Source organism: Salvelinus fontinalis, chromosome 22, assembly GCF_029448725.1.
Source record: "Salvelinus fontinalis isolate EN_2023a chromosome 22, ASM2944872v1, whole genome shotgun sequence".
Classification (NCBI taxonomy): Eukaryota; Metazoa; Chordata; class Actinopteri; order Salmoniformes; family Salmonidae; genus Salvelinus; species Salvelinus fontinalis.
In genome coordinates, this window is record NC_074686.1 from 905,552 (window position 1) to 928,937 (window position 23,386).

The 23,386-nt window shown below is 42.8% G+C and overlaps 1 protein-coding gene across 2 annotated transcripts in view; it reads right to left on the reverse strand.

Moving 5' to 3' along the window:
• Positions 1-9,323: 9,323 nt before the first annotated feature.
• The window catches only part of cgnb (cingulin b), a 61,670-nt gene continuing 47,607 nt past the window's right edge, over positions 9,324-23,386 (reverse strand). Inside the window, exons 9-21 of one of the 2 annotated variants that reach the window (XM_055875851.1) lie at positions 22,493-22,519; positions 21,853-21,973; positions 18,466-18,678; positions 18,286-18,372; positions 17,790-18,038; positions 17,458-17,628; positions 16,898-17,059; positions 16,560-16,649; positions 16,370-16,453; positions 16,130-16,248; positions 15,852-15,960; positions 12,959-13,119; positions 9,324-11,036 (exon numbers count right to left, since the gene is read on the reverse strand). In XM_055875851.1, coding sequence (XP_055731826.1) covers positions 10,904-11,036; positions 12,959-13,119; positions 15,852-15,960; positions 16,130-16,248; positions 16,370-16,453; positions 16,560-16,649; positions 16,898-17,059; positions 17,458-17,628; positions 17,790-18,038; positions 18,286-18,372; positions 18,466-18,678; positions 21,853-21,973; positions 22,493-22,519 — 1,726 coding nt within the window. In that variant the 3' untranslated portion in view covers positions 9,324-10,903. The remainder of the gene's footprint in view (positions 11,037-12,958; positions 13,120-15,851; positions 15,961-16,129; positions 16,249-16,369; positions 16,454-16,559; positions 16,650-16,897; positions 17,060-17,457; positions 17,629-17,789; positions 18,039-18,285; positions 18,373-18,465; positions 18,679-21,852; positions 21,974-22,492; positions 22,520-23,386) is intronic. The other variant, XM_055875853.1, reaches the window with a different exon arrangement.

Consider the following 23,386-nt stretch of genomic DNA (forward strand, 5'->3'; position numbering starts at 1 on the left):
TCAAAAGAGAGACTAATAAAGGAAATAGAGGAAGTAACAGCGCAAGTAGATGGTAATGGAAACTGTACTATAGAGGCACAAAATAGGTTAGAGGAATAACAAAAAGAAATGGAGGTACTTATTCAAGAATGATCAAGTGTAATGTATTACAAAAATAAAGCGAATTGGATGGAAAATGGGGGGGGGGGGGGAATGGGGTGCATTATCCTTTACCAGATCTAATGTGTTATATTCTCCTACAATAATTTCACATTTCCACAAACTTCAAAGTGTTTCCTTTAAAATGGTATCAAGAATATGCATATCCTGGCTTCAGGTCCTTAGATTACGGGCAGTTCTTCTGTGGTAATTTCAGTACTTCAGCATGGCGTTTCCTACAGGTTTCCTCATGTTTCTATTTAGAGTCATGTTCTCAAATTTTTCCAAGAACGTTATTAAGAAAACTTTCCATGGAAACCACAAGAAAACTTTAGTAATGTTCATAGACCGTTCCAGTAATGTATATCCCGGTTTCAGTATCAACAAACTATCCTGTTATGTGTGTTCAGGTGTGTTGGCCTCACTCCCTAATTGGCCACAGCGGAAATTAGTGCTTGTTTCCTTTGAAATGGGGTCTGTTTGAATCATAGAAAATGATAGAGGCCTCTAGTGGCCCAAAGGACATTTTAGCATGGGCAACGCCATTGAGGGCTTCGACCATTTAAATATAGTCAACTGGGTGGGACTTCCAACTTCTTTGGCTGATCCCTCCTGGTGACCCTGTTGGTGTCAACCGGGTCATCAGGAGGGATCAGCCAATCGTGAAGAAAATTGACTGCTTCAAAATGGAGATAGACTCAATGGCGCTGCCCGTGCTGTTACAGACGCTATAAATGGCACAGATAAAGATTAGTCCTCTATCTAATCTCTATGGTTTGAATAAACTAAAATGAGCAGTTTTCTTATGAGTTTAAAAAACATGGCGTACTTGCTCCATCCTGGTGGCATATTGGACTAGTTCCATGGACAGATAACAGAATATCATAGGTTTGAATCTCACTGATGCAGTGTCACAATCCCCAAAACAATGTGTTTGTATGATTAATGCCTAAGCAAAGGAATTTCCATGTCTGCTTGGAGTTCAAAACAGTTAACCTAAGCTAGCAGTATTATTAAAAGTCTTGCTGAAACATGATGTTCACTTCCATTCTCAGAACATTTAAAAAAAAGTTATCAGTGAGGAAACTTACGGCTTCATTCACAGAACCAATGGGAAACCAAAAACATATGTTCCCACAACTTCCAAGGAACCAAATGTGTTAGCCGGGCTCTTAAATTAGTAGCAAATTACTCAAACTCTTCATATTGGGCTATTAAAAGCAATGGCAAATTTACATGTACGCAGGAGTTATACACACTCATCTCAAGTCAGAAAAACCATGCTGTTCATAAGTGTGACGCTCCATTCTTTAGCCAAAACTAAATGGTTTACAACAGCACAAGAATATAATTTTTATTTTATTTAACTAGGCAAGTCAGTTAAGAACAAATTCGTATTTACAACGACGGCCTACACCGGCCAAACCTGGACGATGCTGGGCCAATTGTGCGCTGCCCTATGGGACTCCCAATCACGGCCGGTTGTGATACAGCCTGGATTCTAACCAGTGTGTCTGTAGCGATGCCTCTAGCCTTCAACCGCTGCGCCACTTGGGAGCCCCAATACTGAATCACATCCTAGGTAAGCCATGAAAATGATCTGGAACTCCCTTTTGTGATTCTATCCAAAAGCACAGGCACAATACATACATTAACAATTTATTGCTGTTTAAGGGATACACAAAATTATTTTACAAATATCTTCTAAAGTACACATACCGTACCTTAATTTGACCCAGTTTTTCACAGCAGGAAATGGGAATTATTATGTGGATTATAATTCATGGATGTTTTTTGTAGGGGTTGATACATTTTTCGTTAGGGCAAATGATGTCTGAAATTTAAAGTGGAAATTACAAACCATAGAAGTCTTTTTAAACCTGGAATACACTACAAGTTTGCATTTCCTGGAACAAGGATCAAATTAATATACAGCATCTGTAATATCTGAACATTCGGCTTAGCTAATACTACTTTGCTACTGGGTCGTTCCATACTTGCGGGTAGTAGGGGTGCTGAGGGTGCAGCACCCCCTGAAAAAGTAGTGCACTAGGCCTTTACTAGTCCTGTATTAGCAGACCGATATAGCTGTCTTTAGCCCGGGCAAAACTCCCCCACCCCCAAACGTAAGTGTAGGTGAATGGATGATCTCCGCATGTGTGGTTCCCACCGTGAAGCATGGAGGCGGCGGTGTGATGGTGCTTTGCTGGTGACACCGTCTGATTTATTTAGAATTCAGGGCACACTTAACCAGCATGGCTACCATAGCATTTTGCAGCAATACGCCATCCCATCTGGTTTGCCCTCAATGGGACTATCATTTGTTTTTCAACAGGACAATTACCCAAAACACACCTTCAGGCTGTGTAAGGGCTTTTTTTTACCAAGGAGGAGAGTGATGAGTGCTGCATCAGATGACCTGGCCTCCACAATCACCCGACCTCAACCCTACATATGGTTTGGAATGAGTTGGACCGCAGGTACGAGGAAAAGCAGCCAACAAGTGCTCAGCATATGTGGGAACCCCTACAAGAATGTTGGAAAAGCATTCCTCATGAAGTTGGTTGAGAGAATGCCAAGTGTGTGCAAAGCTGTCAACAAGGCAAAGGGTGGCTACTTTGAAGAATCTCAAATACAAAATATATATTGGTATGTTTAACACTTTTGGTTACTACATGATTCCATATGTGTTATTTCATAGTTTTGATGCCTTCACTATTATTCTACAATCTAGAAAATAAAGAAAAACCCTTAAATGAGTAGGTGTGTCAAAACCTTTGACTGGTACTAATATATATAATCTCTCTCTCCTGACAATGGATACAATAAATTATACTTGGGGAAATTCAACAGAGCCACATTGACTAATCCCATCTATACAAATTCTGGTTATGGAAACAAAATGAACTCATCATCATACACTATATATTCAACCATCCCGGAATGTTAGCATTGCTGCTTACATTAGAGGAACTTCTTATATGACAACTCGGCATTAAAATATGCTCTCAGTCACAGGTTAACACGATTACTGATATATGAAGTCAATATCAAAAACCATTGTCTCCTTGTCTAAGAGCAATCAAACGTTTACATACAAACACACCTGAGAATAACTAATTTAAAATCTCTCACCACTACTACAATAATAAAGTACCTTTACATCTAAATCACAGGTTAACACTATTACTGTAATACAAACAGAAAGCAAACAACGCTTTATATAGAAACACACCAGAGCTCTACTTTAAACTGTGTCAGCACACTAGTCTAGAGTAGCTTTACCTCTACCTGTCTCACAAGCCCACAAGCCACCCATTTTCAATGTACCTGTATCAGAGCAGGTGTCCGCGGGCCTTCCTGACGGTGATCTGACTGTTGCGACTGTGTGTCTGTCGGTGTGTGTGAGACACAGTATGGGAACCTACTGTAGTATGGGAACCTACTGTCTTGCCTTACATGGCAGGGCGAGGCTCAGTCACCAGCCCAGCCCTGTTCCACCAGACTATGCAGCTCCCACCTACAACCCAGACAGGACTAGCTCCCCCTACAGGGAGAAGAATGACGGTGCACTGGTGAACACAGTAGATGGGAGAAGAAATAGCCAGCCTCTTAAGGATCGGTGTCCCACCCTCAGGACGGTTGAGCTAACGTGCACTTACGTGATTAGCATGAAGTAACAACAACATTTCCCAGGACATATACATCTTATTTGGGCAGAAAACTTACATTTCTAACTGCACTGTCCAATTTACAGTAGCTATTACAGTGAAAACATACCATGCGATTGTTTGAGGGGAGTGCACAGATATGTACTTAAATGTATATATTGACTAATTAGGCACATTTGGGAAGACTTGATACATTTTGAACAGAAATACAATGGTACTTTTTTTCATAATTGAAAAAAGGGTTCTATCCTTAAGAGGATTTAACGTGGTTATAGACTGGCCATATTCAGATAGGCCTGGTAAAGATAAAGGTCAGGGTTGGAAGGCCACTGTAAAGGCAAGGCTTTTCTTTTTTCTTTTACTGTCACGTTGTCAGCGGAGTTGAGTGTCAGAGGGACTAAAGGCACCTGTCAAATTATTTGAGTCCATGGTGTTTCTAAGTGTCCAATGTATTAATAATTCAAAAGGAGCTTTCATACTTGGTTTCGAACTTTATTGACGTGAGGAGTGCGTAGGTGCCTTTGTTTGAGAGCGTCTGTGTCTCTTAAAACATCCCTTGAAACAAGCTGTAAATTGGCTCGTTAGGCTGTTTTCAGTTTTTATACCTGCTAAAGGAAGAGTTAAAACGTGATCAAATCAAAGGCGTTCCATCGCTACATGGTGGCAGTGGTATCGCCATGGTGCAGAATGTGGTTCTGTCACATACGTGATTAATGAAGCATCTTTATATAATAGCCCTCTGTCGTGAGATGTGCAGTGTAAACAGGACTGTGCAAGCAAAACATGTCACGGTGTCCAAGAATGTGTGTGTACCAGTATGTGAATTTAGTCTCTCTATGCGTTTGCATGAGTTTCTTTGAGTCTGTGTTGAACTTTCCATTCTTGCATGTCTGTGTGTTTAAGCATTTTATCACTTGCTTTACATTTTAGCTGACTACACTCAACAACATACGTTGGAGTTTAGCAGCGACAAGTGTGGGCGGATTGCACCTCCGACTACATTGAGTCGCTGTCAGTCGATACTTGTAAATATTTCCATTCTTTATTAATTTCCTTGTACCTGTTTGTAAATAATGCAAGTCTACGGCAGAAGCACCGTTTAAATATTATCGAATGACCACGTACAGTAATCGTATCACGCAAAAGAATTCTAGGTAGAATGTTCATCTTGGCACGTGATAATATGCCACGTAGCAGTGTAGACCCAGCCACCCTAGTGTGGATGCAGGGACAGATAGAGAAGCCGTCAAAGCAGCGCCGATGCGAAATGAATGGCTGGGTATAGCTCAGGAGATACCCCGCAGCGTCAGCAGAGACCGAGCTGTGGCGAAAACCAGTATCGCGTCATTAGTGATGATTAGATGGATCGCCTGACGTGAACAGCGGTCGCCATTGCAGGTAGCTTAACATGGAAGACAGGACAGAAAGCAGCGCTAGTTTGAGCAAGGATACCTGGCCTACCATTACCCTTCCTATTAGTTTGGGAATGCTTTACCAACAATGAACATGCGAGTGGCCATAAATCAATGAAAATAAATCGTGAGATCATGCAATTATTAAAGAAATTAATATGAATTGTATTCCCCAACCGTAAAATACCAGGAGAAAGCCATAAGCAGCTGCTTCTAATTAAAATAATTGTACGAGCCAAAACGCCCTTCCCTCAACATTAATATTTTTTTTTGTTGCATAGAGTGGGTAACCTCTTGTCATTGCCCGAAGATTGCAATTTTGAAGCCCATGAGGTGGAAGAAGCCGTCATCTTGGTGTATGAGGATATTCTACCTATGCAAAGTAGCTAATGGTCCACTGGCTGACAGAATCATGATCATATAGCAATCCCGCAAGAACTCCGGTAGGTTTCGCAATCCTCAGAATAAATTGTAACACCAGAGGATCAGAGTGAAGCCAGGATCAATTGAGGAGCAGTAGCAGATGCAGAATTGGGCGCCAATAGCTCAGAGCTAGCCGTCAGCGCTGACGAAGGAACCAGAGCCGTGATCCAGTATCTTGTCATTGGTAACCAGCATCAATGATGGACAGAGGTTCGTCGAGTGCTGCCCGAGCTCAGCATGCAGGCAGCATAACATGAGGACAAATCAGTGTTAATTATGGTGATGATGACAATGTTCCACATGAGAGGCCATAATGCAAACAGAATTTAAGAGATCATGCAAAATAAAAAAAGGGAAAGAACATTTAGTGTATTCAGACTGAAGAACGCCTAAAGCCATCATATGGACCTCTGGAAAAGAGTAATGTAAACTCAACACCGTTGCCTTAAACATGCTCAAACTTGTGCTACCGAGAGAGAGAGAGAGAGATACTCTGAAGTGCATGTTTGTTCCTTCTCCGTAGGCCATGAAGAGTAGGCAGGCAGATGGATTCTTGAACAGACTGCATGCTGAAGGGTCCTGACGCCCAATATGAACTGAATCCCTGCTATTTGCGCCTGATAAGGCATCATTTGCCTGACTGAAATTGGAATAGAAAAGGCACGTGGTTCTATAACAGCCGGCATAGTAGAGAGAAGACCATACAGTAGACTGAAGCAGAGCGGCACAGCTCAGCCATGATATACCATCACATAGTAATAATGTATGTTTTATGCTAACAAACTGAAATTGCTTAACAGTAGCAGATGCATCTTCAGCATGCACTGTGAGAGTGACCTGATAATCCAAACCTAGACCTACAAATAGTCTACTTGAGCTAAAGGCTAATGTTTATTATTATATCCTGGCAAGCCATGAGAGAAGAATAAATTATAACCTGATAATGAAATAAATAGACCCCATAGAGTACTAGATAAGCTTGCATATAAGAGTGTCTGAATAAGCTCTAACAGATCTTTCCATAAGAGGCAATGAACGCTTGATCGCCAACACTGATTGCCATGTGAGTGTTTAGCAAGCGGGTGTAGGTAATGCTAGTATCAACAGCCCATCCAACACGCTGAAACTATAGTAAGCCTTGATTAGTCGTCGAACAGCCAAATGCGTCAGCTTCCCCACTAAGGTCCAGGGTGACAACTAAAATATGCTCGTCATAAAAAGACCCAGTAAATGTTTAGCCGACGACAGACTAACGCCATTTGAGAGTAGCACAAGATATCACGCAACTTGACTGCTGAACATTTCATGTAGCGCCCACACGTTTGGACCAGCACAAGTTGGTAGATTTGAGTCAGGCTCAGTGAGCTGCATCAGGATATAAGATGCCTGCACACGCACTGTACAAGCATGCATGATAAAATGCACATAAACTTGCTTTCCACTCTCCTAAAATGATGTGCTGTCGTACTGCAATGCTCCAGCATATGCTATGGAAGGAATAGCTAGTGTTGCCCTCTAAGTACCCACAACCTCACTGTGTGCTCTTGCAATAATAGCAACCATGCCATAACACTATGTGCAGATGATACAGAACATAGTCAGCCAATGCATGAATAACACAACATCCACCTAGGTGATGTATACGGAGCCTAACCACCATGTGCTCCCATGATGAAATATTGGCACCCATGCCAGAGGAATACTGAGTGCAGAAAATGAAACATGGAATATCATCTTACACCTGAATGTGCCAGCATTCACCACAACATTAAGAATTGCAGCCTAAACACATAACTAGTATTTAAGACATGAAAATAACAAAATTAATTAATACCAGTACTAATATATGATTAGAGTGAAGTGAATGCCCAGAGCGTACTCAAAGTGCACTCTAGATTGAATTTACAAACACACTTTTCGTCTTTGGCCTAACATCTGTGCCAATATCCTCCAAACACCGGCTTCTCAGGCGTTATCACTTAAAGGGAAACTGGTGACAGTTTTTCATGGTCATGGATAGCGTAGAAACTCTGATTCATTTTTTAAATTGTATTTATTTCACCTTTATTTAACCAGGTATGCTAGTTGAGAACAAGTTCTCGTTTACAACTGTGACACACAGAGTTACACATGGAATAAACAAGCGTACAGTCGTGGCCAAAAGTTTTGAGAATGACACAAATATTAATTTCCAAAGTTTGCTGCTTCAGTGTCTTTAGATATTTGTCAGATGTTACTATTGGATACTGAAGCATAATTATAAGCATTTCATAAGTGTCAAAGGCTTTTATTGACAATTACATGAAGTTGATGCAAAGAGTCAATATTTGCTGTGTTGACCCTCTGCAATCTGCCCTGGCATGCTGTCAATTAACTTCTGGGCCACATCCTGACTGATGGCAGCCCATTCTTGCATAATCAATGCTTGGAGTTTGTGGGGTTTTGTTTGTCCACCCGCCTCTTGAGGATTGACCACAAGTTCTCAATGGGATTAAGGTCTGGAGAGTTTCCTGGCTATGGACCCAAAATATCAATATTTTGTTTCAGAGCCACTTAGTTATCACTTTTGACTTATGGCAAGGTGCTCCATCATGCTGGAAAAGGCATTGTTCATCACCAAACTATTCCTGGATGGTTGGGAGAAGTTGCTCTCGGAGGATGTGTAGGTACATTCTTTATTCATGGCTGTGTTCTTAGGCAAAATTGTGAGTGAGCCCAATCCCTTGGCTGAGAAGCAACCCCACACATGAATGGTCTCAGGATGCTTTACTGTTGGCATGACGTTGGGGACAGAGAATAAAAGGAGCAGGTTTCTGGGCATGGTAGAATAGATTCAGGGCATAATGTACAGGAAGGGGTATGGTGGGGTGCGGGTACAGTGGAGGTAAACCCAGGCATTTTGTGACAATAGAAGTTGCATCTCTGGATGTACTAGTTATGCTGCGTCAGATCACCACATGTGTGGGAGGTGGGACAAAGGAGGTATCTGAGTCATGTTGAGTGGGACTAGGGGCTCCGCAGTAAACTAAAACAATATACAAGACATATTGTCATTTGAGAGACTTAAAGCGAGGCATAAAGCAATCACAGGTGTTGATTGGGAGAGCTAGCTAAGACAGCTGATTAGCTGTTGTCTTACCCGTTAAGACAACAACAGGTAAAATGGCGATGAATGGGCAGAGAGGGTCAGTTATCTACACACAGGGCCTGAGTTCGAGGCTGGGGCCGACAGATAAACAAAGAATAAACAAAACAGAGTACCGTGATTAATGAACAGTCCAGCAGGCATCAACTATGTAGCCAAGTGATCATAGGGTCCAGTGAACAGCAATAGATGAAACAGGGAAGCCGCTGGGTATTCGTTACTACCTAGCAAGCGGGAGATACAGCGTTTAAAGTTAGCAGGCTGGGGATAGTAGAAGCGCCTGCTCCGATGGCAAAGGCCGGTTGGTGGCACAGCGGATGGAGTTACGTCTGCAGACCAGTCATGGTGGAACGGTGGCGCTTCCTGTCGACAAAAGGGTCCAGGCCAGTTGGCAAAAGAGGTATTGCGGTTGTAGTAATTTCGTTTGCTAGCCGGGAGATGCGCCTGGCTCGCGGCTATCTTGGCGTAGCAGGGCAACCATCTCTATTAAATTAGTTACACTTTATGGAAAAATAACTTATGGTCACATCCACACAAGGTCCAACATTTATTTGAAATACCAAAGTGTCAAAATACTGGTAGAACTCGAGCAGATTTCTACCACATCAAGTGTTACAATAAACAGTAGAAACTTCATAACCTGGGCAAAGTTGCCCCAGAAAGACATCTGAAAACTACCACATTCAAAGTAAAAATCTCAGCAAATGTACTTAAGGGAGAAAAGTTCATTGTACATTCACTAAAAAGGCAGACATAATGAGAAGAAATGTACTATTGCACTTCCAATCATATGATTACTCTGTTGGTAGGAAAGCAGATTCAAGCACTGACAAGTTACTCTTGAAATAACCTTTAGCTGCATCTGAAGGAAACATACAAACGCTACAAACGACAATAGTAGCAATTACAGCATCAGTATTAATAAATAACCACAACAATTACGGTAATAATTTTAAGGCATTCGAGTGAAAACATTAGCACAGACCAGCGAGATAAATACTTAAAGGAACAGGATAGAGAAAGGCTATTAAGTGAGAGGTAATGGAAAGAATAGAGATGGAGTGGGATTCACCCACAATTCAAACCATTGTGCATGTAAGCAGATTGTCATAAATATCTGATGTATACAGCAGGAAGAGTAGGAAAGTGTAAGCCCCAGAAAAGTATACAGCTCTTTGTTACAGTAGTCAATAGTAAAAATAACCACAAAGAATACCAAAACCAAAGGAAGGTGAATGTGAGCACCTGCATCTACCACCTGAAGCCACTGTACGATAAAGTACAGCTTAACATGCCCATGTAAATACAACAACATTGTACAGAAAATATCTCAACGGTCATAACAGTGACCAATATGTTTGCCACCTTTTGGTTTGAGAGTAGCATGTATCTCTTTGGTCTATCTATGTGTTGTCTCTCGATTTATGTGTGTTTTGTCCTATATTTCTATTTTATTTTTAATCCCAGCCCCCGACCCCGCAGGAGGCCTTTTGCCATTTGGTAGGCCGTCATTGTAAATAAGACTTTGTTCTTAACTGACTTTCCTAGTTAAATAAAATAAAAAGTATCGAGAGAGTGCGTGTGAACACGCATGAGCATGTGAAAAAGCTTGCCTAGAATTTAAACTATGTACTGCATTGAAACACTATTATTTCTGCTGTGTTTAATATCCCACCACAAGTCATCAGTGTAAAGGTGCCGTAAAACACTCAAGCAAGTATTCTTATAAAACATCAAAGTCAAGTTGAGGCACAGCAAAACCCTGTGATTCCAAGTTCATGAGTGTGTCCCAAATGGCACCCTATTCCCTATACAGTGCACTACTTTTGACCAGAGTTCTTTTGGCCCTTGGCTTAGTCAATCTACAAAAGATCTCATATTTCATATTTTAACTGACAAAAGAAAATAAGAAATGATGGTGCCAGGATGACAGTTGATTGTACTGGCAACCAACCTCTGACACAGCAATCTAGTTCTCATAAAACCAGAAAAATAACTGCAAATCAATTTCGTAGTGCTTGGCATGTTAGCTACTTCATGTCGAGTCCTGAGTACCTCCCTCTAACCAGCTATATTTCAATCTATTAATTTACTATATGAAAAAATCTCTCTCCCTAGCAGTTGGTGGTATGTAATTGTCCCTCAGTGAGGATGGATGTGATGCTGTTGTCGAAAAAACCGTCCTCGTCCTCAGAACTGAGGTTGGAGGCTCCCAGGACAGGTCGACGCGTCTGATACACCTTCCGCCTGAGCGAGGAAACAAGACACGGTTGTCATTAGCTCATTGACTGTAGTTGTTACTTTTTTGTTGTTGTTCACTGAACCATTCCAATGTCTGCTAATGCATTTCAATAGAGGACTAAAACAAGAAATAGGTATTTCTAAATTTGAGCAAGTTTGAGCAGTGGGCTGAGTGACATTGAAGCACCACCTGCTGGCACCGAGGGGTTTGACAACACTGGTGAAGGTGTCTGTACAGGAGTGTGGATTATAATACACTGCTCAAAAAAATAAAGGGAACACTTAAACAACACAATGTAACTCCAAGTCAATCACACTTCTGTGAAATCAAACTGTCCACTTAGGAAGCAACACTGATTGACAATAAATTTCACATGCTGTTGTACAGGTGGAAATTATAGGCAATTAGCAAGACACCCCCAATAAAGGAGTGGTTCTGCAGGTGGTGACTACAGACCACTTCTCAGTTCCTATGCTTCCTGGCTGATGTTTTGGTCACTTTTGAATGCTGGCGGTGCTTTCACTCTAGTGGTAGCATGAGACGGAGTCTACAACCCACACAAGTGGCTCAGGTAGTGCAGCTCATCCAGGATGGCACATCAATGCGAGCTGTGGCAAGGAGGTTTGCTGTGTCTGTCAGTGTAGTGTCCAGAGCATGGAGGCGCTACCAGGAGACAGGCCAGTACAGCAGGAGACGTGGAGGAGGCCGTAGGAGGGCAACAACTCAGCAGCAGGACCGCTACCTCCGCCTTTGAGCAGGAGGAGCACTGCCAGAGCCCTGCAAAATGACCTCCAGCAGGCCACAAATGTGCACGTGTCTGCTCAAACGGTCAGAAACAGACTCCATGAGGGTGGTATGAGGGCCCAACGTCCACAGGTGGGGGTTGTGCTTACAGCCCAACACCGTGCAGGACGTTTGGCATTTGCCAGAGAACACCAAGATTGGCAAATTCGCCACTGGCGCCCTGTGCTCTTCACAGATGAAAGCAGGTTCACATTGAGCAGGTGACAGACGTGACAGAGTCTGGAGACGCCGTGGAGAACGTTCTGCTGCCTGCAACATCCTCCAGCATGACCGGTTTGGTGGTGGGTCAGTCATGGTGTGGGGTGGCATTTCTTTGGGGGGCCTCCTAATGCAAGACAATGCTAGACCTCATGTGGCTGGAGTGTGTCAGCAGTTCCTGCAAGAGGAAGGCATTGATGCTATGGACTGGCCCGCCCGTTCCCCAGACCTGAATCCAATTGAGCACATCTGGGACATCATGTCTCGCTCCATCCACCAACGCCACGTTGCACCACAGACTGTCCAGGAGTTGGCGGATACTTTAGTCCAGGTCTGGGAGGAGATGCCTCAGGAGACCATCCGCCACCTCATCAGGAGCATGCCCAGGCGTTGTAGGGAGGTCATACAGGCACGTGGAGGCCACACACACTACTGAGCCTCATTTTGACTTGTTTTAAGGACATTACATCAAAGTTGGATCAGCCTGTAGTGTGGTTTTCCACTTTAATTTTGAGTGTGACTCCAAATCCAGACCTCCATGGGTTGATAAATTTGATTTCCATTGATAATTTTTGTGTGATTTTGTTGTCAGCACATTCAACTATGTAAAGAAAAAAGTATTTAATAAGAATATTTCATTCATTCAGATCTAGGATGTGTTATTTTAGTGTTCCCTTTATTTTTTTGAGCAGTGTACATAATCATCTCTGGCATAACTGGTATGACAAGATGCAACGCTGTACAGAACAGCCATATAGAGGGTATGGGATACTAAAGAATGCATTTGGTGTATACTGCTTGTATGTACTGTAGATAGATATCTGTCAGGGAGGGAACTCACTTTAGCTCACTCTCCAGTGCTGTGACTTTTGCCTGCAGATACTAAGGAATTTGTTTGTGTGTATATATTTATCAGGGAACTCACTTCTCAGACTCCAGTGCTGTGACTTTGGCCTGCAGTGCTTCCTGCAGCTCCTGCTGCTCCTCCAGGTCCCTAAGAGCCTTCCTGCGGACCCCCTCTAGTCGTTCCACCTCGCCTTCGCTCTCGTCCAGCTGACGCTTCAGGGCCTTCACACGCAGGGACAGCTGGGGACAGAGGTGGACAGGTGGTTAGGATACTGTCACACAGCACAAGGGACCAAGGAAAGGTAAAAAGGGCAGCAGGACACAGCAAGTCCGCTATTAAATGCATAGAAAAGACAACGCCCTGAAGAAATGTGCGCCTGCTTGACTTGAAGTATTTATGGTATGTAGTTGTAGAGTGAGGAAACAATAGGAATCTCCACCAAAAACCACCTAGTTCTCTGTCATTACATTCATTTTCATGCTATAGTACACATACTGTATGTACATAGACATGAATGTACTAAGGGATAATCAACAAGGGGCTATGCGTTCCCTGGAAAAGAATGAACATGGAAGGTGTGCTCCATGACGCGCTAGCTTTCAAAAGCAACTCAAACATACAGTAGAACATGTAAGAACTATAGCCATTGAATTCTACCGTGTGTTATAGGGAAATAATGCACGTTCAAGAATGCCCTTCAAGCCAAGCAAAAACTAGTATTCAACAATGCCATGCTTTAAAATAATAATATTTTAAAAAAAATACCATTTAGCAGATACTTTCATCCAAAGCGACTTAGTCATGGGTGTATACATGTTACATAATGGTGGTCCCGGGAATCGAACCCACTATCCCGGCGTTGCAACCGCCATACTCTACCAACTGAGCTACAGAGGATCAACCATATCCATTAACATGTACCTGTTCTAGTTGCTCAGCATGCTGGTTCCTCTCAAACCGTTGTGCATGAAGCAGATTGTCATAAATATCTGATGTATACAGCAGGAAGAGTAGGAAAGTGTAAGCCCCAGATAAGTATATAGCTCTTTGTTACAGTCCAGTCAATAGTAAAAATAACCACAAAGAATACCAAAACCAAAGGAAGGTGAATGTGAGCACCTGCATCTACCACCTGAAGCCACTGTACGATAAAGTACAGCTTAACATGCCCAAGTAGATACAACATTGTACAGAAAATGACTAAACCGTTAAACGTAAGTCACCAATACATTTGTCACTTTTTGGTTTGAGAGTAGCATGTATCAGAAGGAAGAGTGCATGTGTGTGAACACATACAGTACCAGTCAAAAGTTTTCAATGTGTAGGTGTGTCCAGAGTTTTTATTTGTACTATTTTCTACATTGTAGAATAATAATGAAGACATCAAAACTATGAAATAACACACATGGAATCATGTAGTGACCAAAAAAAAAAAAAAACTTAAAATCAGAATATATTTTATATTGTTCAAAGTAGCCACCCTTTGCCTTGATGACAGCTTTGCACATTCTTGGCATTCTCTCAACCAGCTTCATTCATGTCTCCTGGAATGAATTTCAATTAACAGGTGTGCCTTGTTAATTTGTGGAATTTCTTTCCTTCTTAGTGTGTTTGAGCCAATCAGTTGTGTTGTGACAAGGTAGGGGTGGTATACAGAAGATGGCCCCTATTTGATAAAATACCAAGAACAGCTCTAATAAGCAAAGAGAAACAACAGTCCATCATTACTTTAAGACATGAAGGTCAGTCAATATGGAACATTTCTAAAACTTTGAATGTTTCTTCAAGTGCAGTCGCAAAAACCAAGCGCTATGATGAAACTGGCTCTCGTGAGGACTGTCATGGTCGAATTGCTGCAAAGAAACTACTACTAAAGGACACCAATAACAAGAAGACACTTGCTAGGGCCAAGAAACACGAGCAATGGACATTAGACCGGTGGAAATCTGTCCATTGGTCTGATGAGTTAGAATTCGAAGCACACTTAACCAGCATGGCTACCAGAACATTCTGAAGCGATACACCATCCCATTTGGTTTGTGCTTAGTGGGACTATCATTTTTTCCCCCAACAGGACAATGACCCAACACACCTCCAGGCTGTGTAGGGGCTATTTGACCAAGAAGAAGTGATGGAGTGCTGCATCATAAGACCTAGCCTCCACAATCACCCGACTTCAACCCAATTGAGATGGTTTGGGATGAGTTGGAAAAGCAGCCAACAAGTGCTCAGCATATGTGGGAACTCCTTCAAGATTGTTGGAAAAGCATTCCAGGTGAAGCTGGTTGAGAGAATGCCAATAGTGTGCAAAGCTGTCATCAAGGCAAATGGTGGCTACTTTGAACAATATAAAATATATTTTGATTTGTTTAACACTTTTTTGGTTACTACATGATTCCATATGTGTTATTTCATAGTTGATGTCTTAACACTATTATTCTACAATGTAGAAAATAGTCAAAATTAAGAAAAACTCTTGAATGAGTAGGTGTGTCCAAACTTCTGAGTGGTACTGTATGTGCATTTGAAGAACCTGGCCAAGAATTCAAACTATGTACTGCATTGAAAACACTATTCCTGCTGTGTTAATATCACACCAAAATTGTCATCAGTGTAAAGGTGCTGAAAATCGAATTCAACAATGATGTTTTCAATTCGACTTTTGCTTTCAAAAGCAGCTCAAACACAGAACATGTAAAAACTATAGCCATTGAATTTTACCATGTGCTATAGGGAAATAATGCACACTTACAATGCCCTTCAAGCCAATCAGAAACAAGTATTCAACAATGCCATGGTATAAAATAATAATATATGCCATTTAGACTATTTTCTCCAAAGCAACTTACAGTTATGCGTGTAAACATTTTACATACTGGTGGTCCCGGGAATCGAACCCACAATGCTGGCATTGCAAGTGCCATGCTCTACCAACTGAGCTAGACGACCACCAGTATATATTAACATGTACCTGGTCTCGTTGCTCAGCGTGCTGGTTCCTCTCCTGGTCCAGAGTGACGATTATTTCCTTCAGCTTTCTCTCTACTCTCCTCTGGGAGGCCTGGATACTCAGCTTCTCTCTGAACACGGAGACATATCATTACACACAATACTCATACTATTCAGATCAACTATAGTATCCACAAAGCCAGGACTACTGCTAGTCAATATTATGGTGCTTGGTATGTTAGTACTTCATGCAGTGTCCATAGTACTTGAGCAGTTACTGTACACAGTTACTGTACACACCTCTCTTCACTGTGTAGCCTCTCCTCCAGCTCCTGCACTTTACCCTCTAACAAAGTGATTCCAGCGGAGGGACGGGACTGTGTCTCCATGTCTGCCACACGGGACCTCAACTCCTTCACCTGGGGAGAGCGCGTTGGCATATCAAGATGTGTTTGAGCAAAAATGTTTGAGGGTGATGACACTTAGAATTAGGCATTTTCTGTTACATAAAATGTTGGATATGAAAAGTGAAATCTGTACCTGTCTCTCTAGGACACTCTTGTCCATCTCAAGGTCGTGTACGGTTGAGCGCTCCTTCATCAGTTCTCCACGCAGCTGGTCAATCTGAGAAAGAATGGAAGAAAGAGAATTAGCAAACATTCTGAGTGACTTAGTTTGTATGGAAATCAGTACCTGCTTGCTTGTGTGTGTGTGTATTAAAGTACAGTACCTGTTCTCGACTGCGTGCAACACGATCATTGAGAAGCTCCACGCTGCTCTTCTCCTCATCCAATTCAATTTCCATCGTCTTCACTTTGTCCTGACACGCATCCACCCAAGTTGTAAACAAATTAGTTTGACCATGTCTTTTCAAGCTCTCCTCTCCTCCCCAACATCATATACTCCATGCTGATAGTCCCAGGCTAGAAGTCTTTCACATACAATTCTCAAAGCTCCCAGAAGAACCCTTGACCTCTAACCTCCATTTCCCAGACATACAGTATTTCCACACCTATAATTCACCCCAAAATCTTTGACATTTAGAGGTAATGACCTTTGACCCCTCACCTCCAGGCCTCTGAGTTCCCTGTTGCGGTCCGTCTGAGAGCTCCTCCCAGAGTCCAGTTCGCTTTCCAGATGTTTGAGGCGGCTGCTGAGCAGGTCTCTCTCCAGCTGGGCGCTGTCCCTCTCCTCCCCACACACCAGCAGCTCCTTCTTCAAACGAGAAACCTGGACCACGGAACGGGGATGGAGTCAGTGGTTCAACATTTGGAAAGGGGACATAAAATTCCCAATATATTGATAAGCCACATAAGGATCACCTCAAGTTTGTCTAAACAACTGTAACTCACTTCATACCGTATCTTTATATTTTCTTCCTTCTCTTCCCTCAATCCTTTTACTCTCCTTCCTGCTTTCTCTCTAAAATACACCTGCAAACTCTCTCCACTGTTCTCACTCCTTTCTTTGTACCTGAACACCATCTTCCTGTCCTTTCCTTTGCTCTGCTCTCCCTCCCCTCATCCTGAAGTGTCCTTAGGTTGGCCTGGGGCATCTGCAGTTCAGCCAGTCTGTCCTTTCCCTCTCCCTACTCTCTCAGTCACCTCCTCCCCCTCGCTCTCCCTCACCTCTTCCTGCAGTGTCTTCAAGTTGGCCTGGGCCCTCTGCAGTTCAGCCAGTCGGTCTTTGCACTGCCGCTGGGCATCCTGTAGGTCTCTCCTGGAGCGCTCTCTGTATTCATCCATCTGGCTCTGCAGGGCCTGCACCGACTGACGGGAGTCCCCCAGCATCACCTCCATCTGACGGGTAGAGAAAGGGTGGGTGAAAAGGGCATGGATGGGAAATAAGGTTAGGGTGATCTTTGTTAATTCAGTTTTAAAGCAATCCAAAACCCATACCAGGGCAATAGGAAATAAATACATAAAAAAGCAGATGTGCGCACACACACGCGATGCCGCACCTCCTTGCTAATCTTCTCCAGGGCCCGGTCTAACAGTCTCTTCTGCTCCTCCAGGTCACTCTTGCCCTTGCGCAGCGCGTCTCTCTCCAGATCTCTCTCCTCCAGCCGTTGGCCCAGCTCATCCCTGTCCTTGCCCAGACGGGAGAATCCTCGCCTGGCTTCCTCCAGTTGGGACCTCAGGGAGCGGTTCTCATCTTCCAGTGCCTGCTCAGCCTCTGAGCTCTGGGGCACGCTGGAGTGAAGCCTCGTCTGTGGAACAGAAAAATACCCATTTATTTAGGAGTATGTGTATTTAGGTATACCTTAACGTAATAACAGATCAGAGTTTATGAATCCATGCATTACTGTGTAGAAATTATGTGTCCTTTTCTAAGATATAAAAGTCTCACACTTGCATTTGTGCCTAGTGGTGTAGCTTATGTTTGCCGAGTGTTACTCCTGTGTGTTTTTTCCATAGCTATACATGCATGCTGCGGTTTTGGTAAGTGTATTTTACCATGCGAGTCAGTCTTTCTCTCAGCCTTGTGTTGGCTTCCTGAAGCTCCAGACTCCCCTGATCCAATGGTGAGGACCCACCTGACGACTAGAGACCGCGAGAGAGAGGTAAAAGAGTTCAACCTCACATCCATCCCACACTCAGTCAAAGTTTAGATGTATCAAGTTGATGACACCTCACCTGCTTTGCCTTCTCAAGTGCCATCTCGAGCTCATCTTTCCCCTGCCGTGATTGGTCCTTCAGCCTGTCATTCTCTGACCTCAATTCAGACTCCCGTACTTGGCTAGCCCTCCTCAGGGCTTGAAGCTCCTCCTCCTTCTCATTTAGCTCAACCTTTTGTCTGTCGACCTCCGTGCGAGCCTGCTTGATATCATCATTACAACGCTGAAGATCCTTGGAAAAAGCAAATCGTGACCAAGATGAATAAAGAGGATGAGGAACAGAATGTGTGCAACTGCCTTTTGTGCGTGTGTGTGTGTGGGAGAGAATGAGTTAGAATGTGGGTGTATTTAATTGTGTACAAAAAAAAGTATTCATACCCCTTGACTTAATCCACATTTTGTTGTGTTACAGCCTGAATTCAAAATGGATTAAATATACACTGCTCAAAAAAATAAAGGGAACACTTAAACAACACAATGTAACTCCAAGTCAATCACACTTCTGTGAAATCAAACTGTCCACTTAGGAAGCAACAATGATTGACAGTAAATTTCACATGCTGTTGTGCAAATGGAATAGACAAAAGGTGGAAATTATAGGCAATTAGCAAGACACCCCCAATAAAGGAGTGATTCTGCAGGTGGTGACCACAGACCACTTCTCAGTTCCTATGCTTCCTGGCTGATGTTTTGGTCACTTTTGAATGCTGGCGGTGCTTTCACTCTAGTGGTAGCATGAGACGGAGTCTACAACCCACACAAGTGGCTCAGGTAGTGCAGCTCATCCAGGATGGCACATCAATGCGAGCTGTGGCAAGAAGGTTTGCTGTGTCTGTCAGCGTAGTGTCCAGAGCATGGAGGCGCTACCAGGAGACATGCCAGTACATCAGGAGACGTGGAGGAGGCCGTAGGAGGGCAACAACCCAGCAGCAGGACCGCTACCTCCGCCTTTGTGCAAGGAGGAGCACTGCCAGAGCCCTGCAAAATGACCTCCAGCAGGCCACAAATGTGCATGTGTCTGCTCAAATGGTCAGAAACAGACTCCATGAGGGTGGTATGAGGGCCCGACGTCCACAGGTGGGGGTTGTGCTTACAGCCCAACACCGTGCAGGATGTTTGGCATTTGCCAGAGAACACCAATATTGGCAAATTCGCCACTGGCGCCCTGTGCTCTTCACAGATGAAAGCAGGTTCACACTGAGCACGTGACAGACGTGACAGAGTCTGGAGACGCCGTGGATAACGTTCTGCTGCCTGCAACATCCTCCAGCATGACAGGTTTGGCGGTGGGTCAGTCATGGTGTGGGGTGGCATTTCTTTGTGGGGCCGCACAGCCCTCCGTGGGCTCGCCAGAGGTAGCCTGACTGCCATTAGGTACCGAGATGAGATCCTATGCTGACACATGCACATTTGTGGCCTGCTGGAGGTCATTTTGCAGGGCTCTGGCAGTGCTCCTCCTTGCACAAAGGCGGAGGTAGCGGTCCTGCTGCTGGGTTGTTGCCCTCCTACGGCCTCCTCCACATCTCCTGATGTACTGGCATGTCTCCTGGTAGCGCCTCCATGCTCTGGACACTACGCTGACAGACACAGCAAACCTTCTTGCCACAGCTCGCATTGATGTGCCATCCTGGATGAGCTACACTACCTGAGCCACTTGTGTGGGTTGTAGACTCCGTCTCATGCTACCACTAGAGTGAGAGCACCGCCAGCATTCAAAAGTGACCAAAACATCAGCCAGGAAGCATAGGAACAGAGAAGTGGTCTGTGGTCACCACCTGCAGAATCACTCCTGTATTGGGGGTGTCTTGCTAATTGCCTATAATTTCCACCTGTTTATCTATTCCATTTGCACAACAGCATGTGAAATGTACTGTCAATCAGTGTTGCTTCCTAAGTGGACAGTTTGATTTCACAGAAGTGTGATTGACTTGGAGTTACATTGTGTTGTTTAAGTGTTCCCTTTATTTTTTTGAGCAGTGTATATACATGTTTCTCACCCATCTACACACAATACCACATAATGACAGTGAAAACATGTTAGAAATTTCAGCAAATGTATGGAAAATGAAATATGTAAAATACATTTTGTATATCTATTCACACCCCAGAGTAAATACTTAAAAACATTTTTTTAAATTTAAATATTTTTTTTGCACCTTTGGTAACAATTTCTGGGTAAGTCTCGAAGAGCTTTACACACCTGGATTGTGCAACATTTGCCTATTATTCCTTTCAAAAGTCTTCAAGCTCTGTCAAATTTGATGTTGATCATTGCTAGACAACCATTCAGGTCTTGTAGATTTAAGTCAATTTTAACTCGCCCACTCAGGAACATTCACTGTGTTCTTGGTAAGCAACTCCAGTGTAGATTTGTCCTTGTGTTTCAGGTTATTGTCCTGCTGAAAGGTGAATTAATCTCCCGATGTCTTACGGGAAGTAGACTAAACCAGATTTTCCTCTAGGATTTTGCCTGTGCTTAGCTCCATTCAGTAAATGTTTTATCCTGAAACTCCAGTCCATAACGATTACAAGCATATCCATAACATAATGCAGCCACCACTATGCTTGAAAATATGGAGAGTGGTACTCAGTAATGTGTTGTATTTGCACCAAACATAACACTTAGTATTTAGGACAAAAATGTAATTGCTTTGCAACTGTAGTGCCTTGTTGCAAACAGGATGGATGTTTTGTAATATTTTTTTTCTGTACAGTCTTCCTTCTTTTCACTCTGTCAATTAGGTTAGTATTGTGGAGTAACTACAATGTTCCTGATCCATCCTCAGTTTTCTCCCATCAAGCCATTAAACTCCGTAACTTTTAAAGTCACCATTGGCCTCATGGTGAAATCCCTGAGTGGTTTCCTTCCTCTAGGGCAACGGAGTTAGGAAGGACACCTGTATCTTTGTAGTGACTGGGTGTATGCTCAAAGTTGTATTCAATGTCTGCCGTTTTTAGTTTTACCCATCTACCAATACCAATTCTTTGTGAGGCATTGGAAAACCTCCCGTCTTTGTGGTTGAATCTGTGTTTAAAATTCACTGCTCAACTGAGGGACCTTACAGATAATTGCATGTGTGGTACAGAGATGAGGTAGTCGTTCAAAAATCATGTTAAATACTATTATTGCACACAGATTGCATGCAAGTCATTATGTGACTTAAGCATTTTTTTTTACTCCTGAACTTACTTAGGCTCGCCATAAAAAGCATTCTACTTTGACATTATGGGGTATGGTGTGTAGGCCAGAGACAAAAAAAAAAGGTCAATTGAATCCATTTTAAAATTCCAGTGTCAACACAACAAAATGTGGAAAAAGTGTGGGGTGTGAATACTTTCGGAAGGCACTGTGTGTAAGAATATGTGTATGCTCGATCTGTGACATTTTGACCATGAAGAAGCTTACCTCTGCATAAGAGTCTGCCTCGTCAAAGCCAGGCATCTGCTTCTTCATGGACATCAGTGAATCCTGAAGCTCCTTCAGCTCCCCCTCAAACTCTTCCTTCTCCAAACGCGCTCTCATGAGCCTACACAAACACAGCCAATAATTATTAAGACACACAGCATGTACGATCATCATGTGAACACAACAGCTAATGCGCAGCAAACAATGAACACTTTTTTGAATCTTCACACCGTCACAAACCTGTTGCTATCTAGGAATCTAAACAAATCTCAATACATAGGAAGTTGTATCATGTTTCATTTCAATAGTTTAGATCATATGTCTGTTTATAACATCGTTGATATGATTACTTCGACGAATCATTTGTCAAGATGGCTTGATTAATAAAAATAGCTTGAGATTCATTTGAGAAGTTATAGAAATTGGTAAATAAATCTTGATTGATCATTTGCTCAGGAGATTGTAGTTAGTATTTCTTCTTCTAATGATCAGATCATTAGTCACATCAAAACTTCAGATACGAGCATGTTATTTGAGTGACGTGTTATTTGAGGAACAGAATTCAAGTTAAAGATTTGGCCCCATGAGACTAAACTATTCTACTCAAACCAAACAGAGTCCGTTTGAGTTTCTCGCTCACGTTGGTGTGTTGCTCTGCTCCCCGTTCCTGCCCAGTAAAAAAAAAAGTTGGGGATAAAAAAAAAAAAAGGTACATGCATTAAAGGGAGGGAATAGAATAACATTTAACATTTCAGGTCAGAACCAAAGCCACTGGTCACATTACAGTTTCAACAAAAAATTGAAGTATTCAAATGCAATCCAAAATAAATAAATAAAAAAGGTGTGACCATCGGCAAACATCTTAGGAAAGTGTGACAATGCAAACTCTCGTGTTCTGAAACTGAGACTCCTATTCAAATGAAAATACTCGGGAGCAAACGGTCTCCCTTTAGCAGGGCTGGGAATTGCCAGGGACCATACAGTATTATCACAATACATAGGTGCCAATACGATACGTATTGCGATTCGCATGACTCACGATTCTATATGTACTGCAATTCGATACTCCGATTTTGTTGCAATTTTATGCTACAGACATAGTGCTTACTATGTCTGCTGGAGAGAGAGCATGAAGAAATTTGTTTTGATCAGTCCTGGAAACAAAAGGTGCTGAAACATATGGGCTCACTACTTAGAAGACGGAGAACAAAGCTATAGGATGAACATTACAGGTGTTTTGGAGCAGGTACAGCAGACTAGCGCTAGCTGAAAAGATACTATCAAATCCAATTCTATTTGTCACATGCCCCGAATACAACAGTTATTCACCTTAGTGAAATGCTTACTTACAAGGCCTTAACCAGCAATGCACTTAAGAAAAAAAATAAGAAATATACAAATAATTAAAGCGCAGCAGTAGAATAACAATAGCGAGGCTATATACAGGGGGTACTGGTACAGAGTCAATGTACGGGGGCACCGGTTTGTCGAGGTAATATATACATGTGGGTAGAGTTACGAAAGAGGGGGGGGG